The sequence below is a fragment of the Varanus komodoensis genome, unplaced genomic scaffold (assembly GCF_004798865.1).
Source record: "Varanus komodoensis strain SLA01 unplaced genomic scaffold, ASM479886v1 scaffold41, whole genome shotgun sequence".
Taxonomy (NCBI): domain Eukaryota; kingdom Metazoa; phylum Chordata; class Lepidosauria; order Squamata; family Varanidae; genus Varanus; species Varanus komodoensis.
In genome coordinates, this window is record NW_025335954.1 from 4,299,784 (window position 1) to 4,314,658 (window position 14,875).

At 45.4% G+C, this 14,875-nt stretch overlaps 1 protein-coding gene across 1 annotated transcript in view; it reads right to left on the reverse strand.

Annotated features, from left to right (window-relative positions):
* Positions 1-759: 759 nt before the first annotated feature.
* Positions 760-14,875, reverse strand: part of NFE2 (nuclear factor, erythroid 2) — a 29,171-nt gene continuing 15,055 nt past the window's right edge. Inside the window, exons 2-4 of the mRNA XM_044443262.1 lie at positions 14,776-14,857; positions 12,420-12,632; positions 760-2,869 (exon numbers count right to left, since the gene is read on the reverse strand). Coding sequence (XP_044299197.1) covers positions 1,865-2,869; positions 12,420-12,632; positions 14,776-14,826 — 1,269 coding nt within the window. The 5' untranslated portion in view covers positions 14,827-14,857 and the 3' untranslated portion in view covers positions 760-1,864. The remainder of the gene's footprint in view (positions 2,870-12,419; positions 12,633-14,775; positions 14,858-14,875) is intronic.

Here is a 14,875-nt window from a genome sequence, read left to right on the forward strand (position 1 = left end):
TTGTTCTCAGATAATTTTGCTAAAATGTCTGGAGTGTGACTCTTCAGTGTTTCCTGAAGCAAAGGGAGAAAGAGGCCCCAGCTCCCTAATAGAGATTTATATCTCTGCCTTAAAGGTTGTTCACAACTGTTCTGGCCACAAGGGCAACATTTCTGGGCTTGTACATACATATGCACAAGGATGTACCCAGCAACTTCAGCAGGCATTCCTGCTTTTGCTTTAGTTGAGCACTGCAAAAGCCAGTGGTACTGGTTGCTGCAGGGTTACTGAAACTGGGAGGAGGAGAGAGACTCCCTCTATGAACCTGACATATATTGCTGCTTTTCTTGTATTGGTGGAGTACTTCAGGGGGGTCATGTGGCCCGGCTTTAGAGCATTGGGCTTGAGCAGTCACAACCAAAAAATACGTAGACATCTTGGATGCTGTGCCATTGCAAACCCAGCTCTTGTGTGGCCCATCTTTCAGTTGAATTTGGGGGCAAATATTCTGCTTACCTTGGTATAACTGATGACTAAAACTACTATTACACTTTGTCTACTGCAGTGGAGATACTTAAGGCTACTTGATGCATGATTTAACCCGTCAGCCTGGAGTTTATTCTGTACAAAGAATAAGTGCAACTATTCACAAGTAGCTGGTAACCTGAAATACCTTGCAAGCTATACATGTTGCTATAAGTTAACATATGAGGCAAACTATCAGTAGCACCTGGATCATCATCTTACGTGCAAACATATTTTGCCCAATACTGCAATACATTTCTTTTGGACGATGCCGGTGTCCTGTTTTATTTAATAACAAATATTTATATACTCTTGATAAGGAGCATGCATTTTAGATATTACATTGTTTATAGTAGAGATTCATCTACATAAAGCATAGGCTATCATAAAACCATGGGTAGTTCACAGCTATCTGAAATGTATATTGGGTACGTGACCTGGTCCCACCTTCAGATTTGTTTATGTAGTACCAGATTCACTTGGTGGTGGTGTGGGATAAATGCCTGGACTTTTTGAGTCACAGCCAGGTTCCCCATCAAAGTAGGGCATCGAGGTAACTTGTTAACCTCAGAAGTTAATTGTTTTGTAGAGCAGTAGGTTGGTAGATACGTCTTGAGTAGCTCCTTTCCCCTTCCTGAGATTTACAGTAAGTTATGCAATCATGTTAGATGAACATAATAAAGATTCTTGAATTCTGCATCTCATAGTTGCTTTGTGCAGATACCTTTCAGCCTTTCATGTAGCCTCATTAAAAAAACCAAAAATCTGAAGCAGGCTTTGTAGCCAGGTAAGGAAATCCTGGTTACTTTTCAAAAAGGGCCCTAGTTTATGCTGAAAAGAATTTAGACAGATTTCAGATGGTAGATGGCAAAGGGTTAAACTTGCTGCTTGGGATATATGAAAGTCTTTAGATAATGTTTTGCCTTTTTGCCCGGATAACAATGTGTTGTGAGATGAGAAATACCTACTTGAATTATTTTGAGTTTGGGCTTAGAGCCCCAGCCTTTCCTCTTCCTAAAATTGCCTGCTAAGCACTATTTCTTTTAACTGAAATGTGAAATATTATGTACTATATATTATACATAGGAATAGTGTGGAAATTCCATTTTCCAAAAACCCACATCACTGGCAAAGACCTAAGATTGTGTGCAGGGATTAAGCAAATAAGATTAAAGAGAGAAGGTTGAATTAGGCCAGAAACCCCTTTTAAAATTTATGTACCTGTTTAAGTGTCATAGAGCTTGCAGTTGCAAATTTGACCTCTCTTGGGTAGCTTCAAATGTGACTATTGGAAAACTATGATGGGTCACTTGTGTTGGGTCAACTGACTCCATTCAGTTCTCACCACAGGCTGTTGTATTCAGTCAGTGGAATTGTCCAGCTGTTTGTTGCGTGGTGCAAGGAAGACACTACCATCCACAGTGAGCTGTAGCACATACTCCTCTGGGGAGTAGGTGTTCCCAGCTTCATCACGCAACATGCAAAAAACCTGGTGGTAAAGCGCTCCCAGCTTCTGCTTGGTGAGTGTCAGAGTCCGATTAAACTCTCCACGGTCCCTTAAGAGGCGTTGCCGTTCACGGCTCAGCTCATCCAGCTCTCGCTCCAGGTGCACCAGGGTTTCCAGTTTGCGCTTACGGCAATTTTGAGCTGCTACTTTGTTCTTGCCACGACGACGGATATCCCGGACCAGTGCCAGCTGAGGTTCACTCAGTGGGAAGCGTGACACCAGCTCATTGAAGTCATCCACCGGCAGGTTAATGATCTTGTCAACAGGGAAAGGGATTTTCATGGCTAGAGCTCGACGTTCATCCCGACTACCAGCCAGCTCTGCCCGTGGACTCCGTCCCTTTTCAAAGGAATGTTCTGGGTGTGGGTCAATGAATGACATCTCTTGCACAGGGGCCAACATGGGGTACGCTGGTACCTGGTCCATAGGGTAGAGTGATGTATACTCTGCTCGCTCCAGCCCCTCTGCCTCCAGAGACTCTGCATCACTGTAGTTAAGTGACAATCCAGAGTCTGATTCTAGGTCTTCCTGGGGTTTGCAAGGTTCCTGGCATCCATAGCTGCTGGTCAAGTCCCTATCCAGCACCATTTCTGATACCCCTTTATATCCACCTAGGGTACCAGGTCCTGGAGGCTCAAGGGAGGATGAGATTAGCATGCTGGTATAGCTGTAGAGAGTACAAGGGGCTGGCAGGGTTTCTGGGTATGGACGCTCATACGCTGAAATAGGATGGCTGTAGCTGGAAATTGAACTGTCTCCTGTCCCTGTGCATGGCCCATACATAGGAGGCTGTATCATCTGTTGTGCGTGGCCACATGCAGCAGTATCATAGCAATTTTCACTTGGAATTTCAAGGCCCTGTAGGAATGAGAGAGAGATGCTCAGAAGCAGCAGCAAGGCTTAAAGATCAGTATTCTACCATAGAAGGATGTCTGGAGACATAGTCGAGGTTTAAAGGGAAGAGATTTTATTTCAGAATCTAAGAGTCAGGAGCAGAGCTTAGCAAAAAACAAAACAAAACAGGACTGCTGGGCTCCTAGCCCAGCCTATTTTTTAGCTACCTATCCACTAAGCTCCATTAATTCTCTGCTAAATAGGAGTCCGCCATTTCTCTAGTTTAACTCATTAAGGTTCAGGTGTTTCCTGGGTTCAATTTCAACAGATTCATTTAGTTTTATGTAATAAACTGTTTTTCCCATTTATTTATTCACATGGTTCTTTTAATACCACATAGGAGGGAGCTTTAACACCCTTGAGACTCATTCCCAAGCTTCCCTTAATTCATCCTGCTCCATAATACATCATTTGAGGAGTAGGGAAGCTGGAAGGGGAGCTAAAGGACTGTGCAGGTGCCTCCCTGGCTGAGATGGATGGGTTGATAATATTCCCCCTAAGAACAAAAGGGTGATTCATCCCATCACACAGATCGCCCATTGTATACCATGTCCCCCACCTTACTGCTCCCCAGGGTCAGTTACTGAATGGGGGCAGTGTTGGGAGAGTGGAGATTAAAGAGGCAGCTGTGCGTAATGGATACCTGCCTGCCCACAACTGGCACTCTGTCCACGCCTCTGTATGGTGCCTAACCATACATGCAAGTTGTGGCTTTCTGTAGCTCTACTCATGTATTTTCCTACCCTCTCTGCTTAGTTTTTCATCACCAGGATCATGGGCATGTCAACTCAGAAGTAATTCCTCCTACATTAAATGGGATTTATGTTCAGCTAAACATGGGACTGCAGCTGAAATCCACCAGGGCCTGCCTTAACGCTTCCAAAAAGGCAGTAAAGTCTGTTCTATTTCTGGATACAACAAGTGCAAGGATGATTGGAAGGTGTGGAAGGCAAGAACACTCCATCTAAAGCCTACAAGAAACTGATCCAAATCATTCCCTGTACCAGTGAACCTGTGAGAAGTGCTGACAAATGGGGCTCCTGGAAAGCAAGACTGAGATATTGGCATCCTTGAGGGAGCTTCAAGGTTTGACAAAAAAAATCTTTTAAAATGAAAAGACAAAAGGAAACTGAGTGCGGGTAGCTACTATATGTTTAACATGAGCAATTAAAGCAGGAGTGCTTGCTAGAAGCCTAGGTGGAACCCAAAATGAGCTCATTCATTGGTTTGTTTGTTTGTTTGTTACACTTCTATACCACCCCATAGTCCATTGGGCTGTCTGGGTGGTTTACATTAGAGAGTGCATGTTCCACTGGTCAGTTTAAAATTTCTGTAATAATATATTTAAGTTTTAATTTTGTGTAAATAGAATTACATATAAAAATGATACACATACAAAAATAATAAGAAATGCCCCACATTAAGAAAAGGAAAATACATGATTGATTCTTAGCCTGACATTTGCTATTTCAGAACATCATGAATAAGGTCTATTTTTGAATAAATTCATCTGCTGTCTTTGCCTTCATTTTCTATAATAAGTATCATGCTGTTCAGATTTGGATTTCTGGTGCAACTTTCTTTCAAATTGCTGCTATGCACATTTTTTGCTGTCTTCAGCAGGTTTCTTCAAGGTCAGTATCGATAAATCAAATGTTAAGATAGTACAATGGTGCTACCTCAAGATTTTGCAGATTTCAGATTCAAAATATTAGTCCATAATGATGGTATAACTGCACAATTTCAATATACATGCAAAAGACCAGTGTGACACTCCTCTCCCCCACAACCAACAAGCTGGCAACATAAATCAGAAATTGTAATATAAATCAGGCTTACTCTATTCCAAGTCAAATGCCATTGATACTGGCTAAATTTCTTTCAAATCAGTCATTACTAATGGTTTTGATATATTCCACTATACCCATTTCCGCTCTTTTATAGGGATGCCTCACTCCAAATCTTTCTAATTAAAGCAGGTAACTGCTAAGGGCACAAACCAATGCAAGCTAGGAGCTTAAGACTTCTTTTTGCCTAAACATTCATAGGATTGCACTCTAATAATGAAATGCAATTGGCTTATGAGACCTTTAGAATGAGACTCTAAAGGTCTCTAAAGGGGAATGAGACTCTAAAGGGGATATACCTCCCTTCATACTATAAACATATGTCAATTCTTACTGGGAAAAGAAAACAAAATACTCTAATGTGTATAGTGATTATCTACCACAGAAAGAAGTTTTATATCGCAACTCCAAAGAGCATTGACTAGGAGAATTTTTACTCTTACTCATATTCCAGTCTTTTTTAAAAAGCAGCATCACTACCAGGGGACAGCCCGAACATGCCACATGCCTCTAAGAACAGCAACAAGGAAAAGCATCAAAGTGCAGTTCAACAGTGGTGCCACTAGGAAATTTTATGCACTGTATTTAATAGGAGTTGCCCTTAAAGACGGTCCAGATACTTCAGTTGGTTCAGAACAGAGCTCCCAGATTGCTGCTGGGGGCCGGCTGCTATTCTCATGTAATGCTGGTCCTTTATCAGCCTCACTGGCTTCCAACTGAAGCCCGGGCCCAATTTAAGGTGCTGGTATTGACCTATAAAGTCCTAAATGGCTTGGGACCAGGATACCTAAAGGAACGCCTTTTTCCCTATATGCCCACCCACTCCTTAAGATCTGCAGCAGAAGTCCTGCTCCAAGAACCCTCCTTGAAGGAGGTTAGGAGAGAACATACTCGGAGGAGGGCTTTCTCTGCAGTGGTGCCCCAGCTATGGAATGCTCTCCCCAGAGAGGTCCGCCTGGCACCAACATTATATGCTTTTCGGCACCAGGTCAAGACCTTTTTATTCTTCCGTACTTTTAATGTTTAATTTTAACTATGCTTTTATGCTCAGTTTGTGGATCATTTATATTGTATAAATGAAGCCCCCCTTTCCCCCTAACTTTATCCAAAATTATTATTAATAGTAATAAAGGACAAAAGGATTGACCCAAAAGAGTCAATGATACGTATGGGCTTTTATTTTATGTTAGTATTATTTCTAGATAAATATTATATAGAGAGTCAATGATATCATCATCATCATTTTTCATTGACTCTTTTGGGTCAATTCTTTTGTCTTACCTTTCATCTCTCTCCTTGATGGTACTCAAAACATCCAAAAGGAAATGTGTTCACTGTGGAAGCTATCTACCTTCCATCAACGATCACCCTCTGTGCCTCTTCTGCCTGGGAGAAGACCACCCCAGGCCTGGAAGAACCAAGCAGGCTGACTTAGAGCAAGATTGTAGAGCTGCACCCTCATGGCCACTGACTTGGCTATGGCACAGCTGCTGAAGTGCACCTCCATCTCATGGATGGCTCCTTTCTCCCAGCATTTGTCCTTGGCTGCTGGATCTCCACCGGCCGCCCTCCCCCTCCTGACTATACCCTTGTTTGGATGCATGGATGAGGAGGAATGCAGGGTGAAGAAGCCCAGAAAGGCCACAAAACGACGGAGGGCCAGAATGGTGAGACAAATGTATCTATCTACCGCCCAGAGCAAGTGAGGGTCCCTTTCCCCACAGTTCCTGCACCTGTTCCCACATCACAGCTGTCTGCCATGCCCCACCCCCAGCAGCCTTCCTCACCAGCTGGAGATTCATTGCTCTCAGACCCAGATGACCATGCCTCAGCCTCATACTCACCACTGCTCCTCAAGGAGGTGCTCACCTACTTGCCCAAAGACATCATTTCTGCGCAGGACCCAGGATCCCCCTCTCTAAAGTCCTAGGAAGGTTCTCTGGATGGCATTGCTGCTTGGACTGGATTCACAGAGGATGCAGTGCATGAAAGATCCGTGGAAGATGCCAACATAGCTGCAACCAACATCCAGCTGGTTGGAAAGCCTGTACAAAGTCCAGGCATGCGACATCCCATTCCTTCTGCAACATCCCCACAGTCACTGAGAAGCAAGCATCTCTCAGGAGGTTTGCAGCCAGATCAAGGAGCTGCTCTTTGTTGGTGAAGGCCTCTTCAATGCTTGTACTGGTGAACAACTGGCACAGAAGAGGAGACTGGACACCAAGAGGTGACACTGCTGACCACTGCAGCCTGTCAGTCCCCTTTTAGCTGCATGGACCTGGTTCGAAAGAAGCCACTAGTCCATCACTCCACCAGCACCACCTGTGTCCATTCATGTGCCAGTTCCTGCAATGCTTCCTGTGATGCTCCTGGTGGAACCAGTGGTGACCGACTTTCAGTTCCCAGCACTTGACATCACCCTCTCCTGTGCTGATGAAGGAAATAGCCTTGCTGTTGTCAAAGCCCATTCCTTCATCTTGTCTCTGCTATGGATTCTACTCTCAGTACTCTACAGTACCGAAGAAGGACCATCCCAGACCTGCTGGACATGAAATTCTTCATCCCCCATAAGAAGTTCCACATAGTCTAGTGCGGAATCTTCTGCCATGGTTGCATCAAGGAGGCTGATTCACCTCAATTGACTACAATGGGGCAAGGTTCAATGTGATGAAGGCACAGGTCCACCTACCAGCAGACAGAGCAGTGGCACTGCTCAACTTTGCCTCAGACTCCAGGTCAAATCCATGGCGACGATGCAACAGCTCCTGGAGCTCATGACAGCAATGGTCTCAGTTGTCCTGTTCACCAAGCTATGGATGCAGCCACTGCAGCTCTGGTTCATGCACGCCTACTGGCCCCAGCAAGATTCATCCTGAAAGCAGCTGGTGCTCCTGTATTCCCACTGAAGGAACTGGACTGAACTCTGACTGTGGATGTGTCACACCCAGGCTGAGGAATGCACTGCATCAACATCGGTACCCATGGAATCAGGATGAATTGGGATCAGAAGGAGCATATAAACTACGTACTTGGATATCCTTGAGGTCCAGAGGGTACTAATTGCATTCCACCTCAAAGACAAGCATGTTCAGGTCATCATGGACAACACTATGATGGTGTGCTACCTGAACAAGCAAGATGGAATACAATCCATATCCCAGACTTTGCAGATCTGGGAGCGGTACTTCAAGAGAGGCATTGCCATCATAGTCATTCACCTGGCCAGGACTCTCAATGTCACAGTAGACACCCTGAGCAGGAAAGGACCCTTGGATGGGAGCTACAAACAGAAGTCCTGACACAGCCCTTTGAAACATGGGGCACCCCTTCTCCTCCTGAGCTGGGCTCAGCCAGAGCTCAGTGAAAGATGCAGTCCTTCTCTACTGTTGCCACTGTTCCTGCTGATCACCGGGAGCCTGGAAAAGATCTGGAGGAAAGCAATATCCTGAATCCTCATCACACAGCTCCTCCTCCTGTCCAACCACTATTTTTTTCAACTCCCTTCAAGACTAGCCATCATCTTTTGGACTGAGGGATGCTCTTGTGCCCAGACGTCAGGACCATCTCCCTCACTACATGAGGGATTGGCCAGTAGACTGGAACCTCCCTATCCATTCCATGATACAGGCAACCCTAGATGCAGCCCTGCAACCAAACACGAGTCCCTACATGGTGAAATGGATCTCTCTCTCGCTCTGTGTGTGTGGGTGGGTGGCGGGGGGAGCCATCCACCAATCACATCCTCAGCTTCCTCCATGTGCAGCACTCCAGAGACCTGCACCATCCTCCATTAAGGCATATCTGGCGGCAATCTCGTTGTTCCACAGGATGGTTGACAGTCTTCTCTTAGTATTGCATCTGCTGTCCTGTCAATTCATGGGAAGTCTGCATAATCTGGTCCCACACCCTCATTTCTTTGTGCCAGGAGAGAGCCTGTCAGTAGTCATGCAGGCACTTATGCAGCCTCCTTTGAGCCTTTGGCCCCCATGAACTTTTGCCTCCATTCATGGAAGATCTGGTAGCAATCACTTCAGCCAGGCTAGCAAGTGACCACTGTGCTCTGCATTTCATTCCACCATTCCTCACTTTCTTGCAGACAAAGTGTTTCTGTGGCCTGAGCAAACATTACTCCCAGACATCGTATTGCAGTTCCACTTGAACCAGGACGTTGTCTTGCCAACATTCTTCCCAGTCTCCATCCTTGCCAGTGGAGTCAGCCCTGCATACCCTGGACATATGCGGTGCTTGGCATTCCTGTGGTCAAGGCCTTGGCGAGATCTTCACCTCCCTCTCAGGCTAGGGAGGCAAGAACTTTCAATTAATCACAGGAGATAACCAGTGACAACGAATTGATGGCCTGCACTGGGAGTGAATGGGTGAACCCTGGAGACTGGGAATTAGGCTCACGGTCAGCTGACCAAGGCTGGGGAGGGGTTTAAAGCTCCAAGAAGTGTTTGGTTCATCACTTGGGGAGGTTCTGTCCTGTTCCCAATCCTCTGTATTGATGATCGATATGGTATCCTGCTTTGCTGTGCTGTTAGAAAGTAGAATTATTGTGCCTAGACTAAGATGGAAGACTTTTTTATGTTTTATTGTCTGAGGGGGTCAACAACCCCAGGAGTGGGGTTCTTGGTTGGCTCTAACTTTTTTTGTTGTTGCTGTCCAAATCTGCTTTCACCCTTGCTTGTCCCTCTTCCCAGATTTTATCCTTTTAGACTTGTATGTTTTAGTCCCTCCACCCCTATTTTTAACCTTTTAATAAAGTTGTTTGTTTCCCCAAGCTTGAGTTTGTCATGTGCTGGATCCAGTGGCTGGTCCAGGGTTTCTGGACCAGCGATTTCTGGATAGGAGTTCTCCCAGCTGGCTTTCTGTTATACCTATACCAAATCCTTCCACTGGTCCCAAAGACTCTTTGTTGCGTATGGTGGATATTCTAAAGGTAAGTCAATCAGCCCTGAATAGGCTGCACACTGAGTCATCAAGACCATCAAACAGCAGTCCAGACTGCAGTTCCCTGAATGACAGAGGGTGCATGTTACCAGGACAGTGTCAATGTCTACAGCGCTGCATCCTGGCATCCTTCTGCAGAGCAGCGACATGGTCCACCCCGTTGTCCTTCATCCAGCACTGTCACCTTGATGTCTGCACCAGGTAGGATTACTCTTTTCAGCTGAGTGGTGCTCTCACTGGTCCTCCACTGACAACACCTGCCCTCCTCTGTTTTGAGGTAAGCTCTCTAGTCACCCATATGTGTGATCCACGGAGACCACAAAGAAGAAAGTAAGGTTTTTACCTGTAATTGACATTCTTCAAGTGGTCATCTGTACATCCACACAGCCCACCCACTGACCTCATGTTGATGTTGACAGCCTCAGTTCCTTTCTTCTTTCCCCCAGCACCTGTACCAGGATGATGTAGGTTGGGGCATTACCCATGATTCCTCCCTGGTTCTGAGCCCAAAAAGTCAGTGTCATGAGAACTGGAGAAAATGGTGGGAGCCCCTCCTATATTGAGGGGGGGGGAGGAGGAATGGGCTCCCACCAGAATGAGTTTAGCTAGGAAAGTCTTCCTGACAGCAGGCCCCACGCAGGCGCGGAGCCCATATGTGTGAATATGCATGGATGATCATTCAAAGAACATCAGTTACAGGTAAGCAACCTTACTTTATACATGTTAATGTCACCTAACACCATGGTTACTACAGGAATAAAATAGAGGTTGCTTTTGTTGCCCTCATGCTAAACAATTACTTTGAAATACGTACCATTTTAATAGAAAAAGAGAATATATTTCAAATAAAGTTAATAGCAATCTATATTCTGGGCCAGCTGCCCAGGACTATTTTTTTAAAGACTAATACGATGAGTAGTGCAGGCCTGGTGAGTCTAAACCTGACCAAGTGCTGATACCAGGCCTATGTGCTGCCATCCCTAGCACCTAACACTTGCTTGGTGGTCAGAGACCCTGAACTTTGGCTCTGACATCCAGTCCTAGCTGCACTTCTGTGCAGTTAAGAGGCATTGTGATCAATTCTTTCTTACCTCTCCATAATGTGACACAGAACTCAAGTATTGCTGGGCTAGTAAAAAATTTTTGCAGCATATCTATATGTTCTTTTTAGTGGTTTCTGTGTATGACATACATAAAATGAGACTGAGATAGTGACTTACCTCAGGCCACCTGGCTAACTTCATAGAAGCTATGACTTCCTGTTTCATACAGCACCCCAAAACTCCAATTGCTGACCAAATAATTCTTAGATTAAGAAACTAATACAGTCTACAAATATGGGAACTTAACAAAATTCTGCCCTGTACTGCACCCTCTGGATATTTTTAATAGCCTGATAAAACTGGAAATACCATTATAATCTTGTTGCCCATGAAGTTCTGCACCCTTTTTAGATGGGAAAAGAACAGGACACACTTTGAGACAGGGTGACCATGTGTCCTACTTTGCCCAGTCCTATCTGAAGTGCTCCTGTCTAGCAGAGATACAGCTAAAGATAAAGAACAAGAAGGAAGGGTAGGAGGAGGTCCCTGAAAATTGCCTTTCCATAGTTAGCTCCTAAACATTTGTTTGTTGTTGTTTCTGAACTAAGTATGAACAATCCATTGAAATACCATAAAACAAATGAGACTTTGACTCATAATGAATGTCCTAAGTATCTTAAAACAAATATCCAGGCAAAGTGGATGCAAGTGGGGTGTACACGCAAATATCCTTTGCCACTCTGTTATCTCTGTACAAACAAACAGGCATTGCAAGTTTGTGAAATAATACAAATAACACTGGTCTACTAGAGGTGCAAATGGAATGCATGTAAACACACCCTTAGCAGCGAGCCTTCCACATTTCTTCCAATGAGTCATAATCCCTTTTCCAAATTTCCTGCAACTCTGAAAGAAGGAAAGGAAACTCCAGCAATGGGCTCCTGTCCCAGCTATTCTCCAAATATATTGGATGCAGATATAGCAATTAGTCCAGGAAGTGGGAGCCTTTTCTTTGGCTAAGAAGGGATCTGTTTGGAAGTAATCTGTTGGAGACACATACTAGCCAAAAATGGGTGCAGCTGCCCCTTTTCCTTCCTCTGTCCCTCCCCACACATCTTTCTGCCACCCAGGGCCATCTTAACGCATGGGCCTGATCGGCACTTGCCTGTGGGCCCCATACAAATCTGTGTATGTTAACCCTTTGAAAATGGGAAAACTTCCAAAAGTAACAGTAGTTGTAGCTGTCGTAGGGGCCCCAGTACACTGCTTTGTTCAGGGCCCATAATGCTGTTAACACGGCCCTGCTGCCACCCCTTCATTTACCCTACTCCCTATTTCTGTCCTACTTTTCCCAAAACCCAGACTGATCACTTGCAGAGGACTTTTATTAAGTGAAAGGTCTCAGAAAACTACCTTGAGAACCTCAAGCTGCCCCTCTATTTGTCCTTCAAATGGTCAGAGAGTGTGTTTCTCTCCATGGGGGAGAGAGAGTTCTTATCACCCTGTAGTTTGAATAACCAACACACTCTCTCCCCATTGCTGCTACTTCCATCTTCCTTTATTTGCAACATGCAGCAAAAATCATTCCTCTTAGCTGTAAAGTAGTATCAATGCAACTACATCGTCTCCAAAAAGCTACTGTGCATCTTGGGCCATTAATCAGCCCATGCTTACCTGCAACTCTGAGATGGACAGGATTTCTTGCCAGGCGAGTTCCATCTCTCCCTGGGAGCCAGGTTCCCCTGCTGCCAGAGGACTGTACAAGGGGAGGAAAGTACCCCGAGTCCATCCTTGCTGAGGGGAGCAGGGGGGCATTTTGTCTGACCGTACCCTGCCTAGCGTCTGCTCCAGCAGGGTCCCCCCAAAATCAGCCGTGGCAGCAAAGTTCTGCAATGCAAAAAGAAAAGCAACTGGAACCAGGGTGATCTCAACCAGTCTGTACCGTGGAAACACACACAAAAATAACAATCACTGAAAGGAGCAGTCTTGGTCCATGAGGAGGGAAAAATCCCAAATCCACCTTTGAACAGGACCAACCACACAATCACAAAAAAACGTGCTGGCTTTTAAGTTCTCTAGAGTTCTTCACTGAGCACTCAATGACGTTTTTATGGCACTTTGGTTGGGTCTAATAAAGGTATTGCCCAACTGTGGATTTGTGAGTGCCTGGAACAGATTACCAGGATACATTACTGGATTCTAGACTCAGGATTTGAAGAAAACGTTTGGCAATACTCTGTAAGACCAACCAAGTACTAGACATCCAGGAAATGTTGTAAGTTGGGGAAGCTACCACTGTTATGGCTATTGTTTAAAACAGTCCTCTGAGCCTATTTTGTCTCCAGTTTCAACCTGGCAGATTTTGAGGGTGGAGGTGGGGAGGTTGTATTTCAGCTTTCTATTTAGCCACAGTCTTTTCAACATCTGTTTGAAAAATCTGCCATTTGAACTTCAGCCTGATTGCAGTAATTGGGGTAAGTCAGTCACTAGTTATGTCCAATGGATGTTGATGAGGACTAAGTTCAAGTAAGCTTGTTGGGCTCTATGCTTTTGTATTTCAGTTCCGTGCCATTTACTTATGCCTTGCCACAGGACCTTGGAGTACTTTATAAGAAACAAAGTCCTACTGCAGCTGTCCTTTCCCCATCCCCCATTACACATTTGGGAGGGTGTCTTGACCCTCAGGACTGACTTTTTGGGGAGGGAGAGCTGCAGGTTGCAGCTGTGGAAAGGGTGAGGCAGAAGAACCTTGCTGTCTTAGCAGAATTTTGCTTAACTGTCTCCAGAACCAACTCAGCGAGACTAACTGGCTTGCAGGTCGACACACTGACTGCTAAAACATTTCACTCAGGGCCAAAAAGGACTTTACACAGAGCTGGATGTTATGGGTCTCCCTAAGAAAGCTTGCCCACCTGTACCAACCATTCTCCTGCAATATGGACACTGTGGGGTACACTGGTGTCCTCTAATATACTTTGCAGCCTGAAGCAGAACAGCAGATTACATCCCTTCCCTCCCTTGTCACCCCCTCCCCCAAAATCAAGGTATATAGTACTTCAGCCTGGTCATGCTATTTTGGCAGCTGAGGGGAAGGGAAAAATCTAACAAGCAACTCTTCATTTCCCTGGCAGTAAAAATGCAATAAATACACATTAATAACTAACAATTGGCTGCCTTTTCACCACACCAAAAATCCACTGCCTGAGGCAGCTACCTCATTGCTTAACAGGAGGCCCAGCCCTGCACACAGTGTGAAATGTCCTGGGGAGCAGCTAGAGCAAGGTCCAATAGGCCCATTCCTGGCACTCCCAGAATCCTTTGTGATATGCAGAGATTTTGTGGCAGAATTTTCTTGGTGGGATTACTGATGTGGCAAAGGCTTCAAGGAAAGTCAGTGTTTGGAAATCGCTGCTTTGCACATCAAATGCAGAGGAGGGCAGGACGTACTCCAATGGAGCAAAGCTCAGGTAACCAAGGTTCAACTTGGATCCCAGGACGTACTTTCTGACAGTTAGGACCCCAAGGGTATGGAATGGGTCCATGGGAGGTGGTTGAGGCCCCATTGGTGAGGGTCTTCAAGGATAGGCTAGACATGCACATGGTAGGCATGTCGTGAGTGGAGCCGGCTAGAGCCAGGGGTCAGACTAGGTGGCCTGGGAGGCCTCTTCTGACTTGCTCTGTTTCTATGCTTCTACAAATTCTGAGTAATTTAGCTCTAGGGGGAGGGGAGGGATTAAATTTGAAACTCACAATTCCAAGAAAACATGCCTATATATGGGAAACATACAGTGAGCACCAATCAGAAGAAAAGTAGATACACTGGTGGGAAAACATGTCTGGAGTTCTGGTGGGCCCAACATTGGTAGGAAAGAATCCCCAGACAGCAGGACTAAATGACAGTCTGCAACTTTTTCTTTCTGGTGGCTTTCTGAGAATCCCCTTTCGTGCCCTCTGTTTCTTAATCCCAGTTTGTTGTGGGTGGGGCTACCCATCTGGTTCTTGATAAGCGCTCCATGTGCCTCCCTCTTACCTCAGAGCCGGCTCTCTGAATCTGCAGGGTGCAGCTGCCTGGATCAGACATTCATGAAGCCACGAGGGTGCCCACTCTGCTCCTGCAAGAGACAGATAAT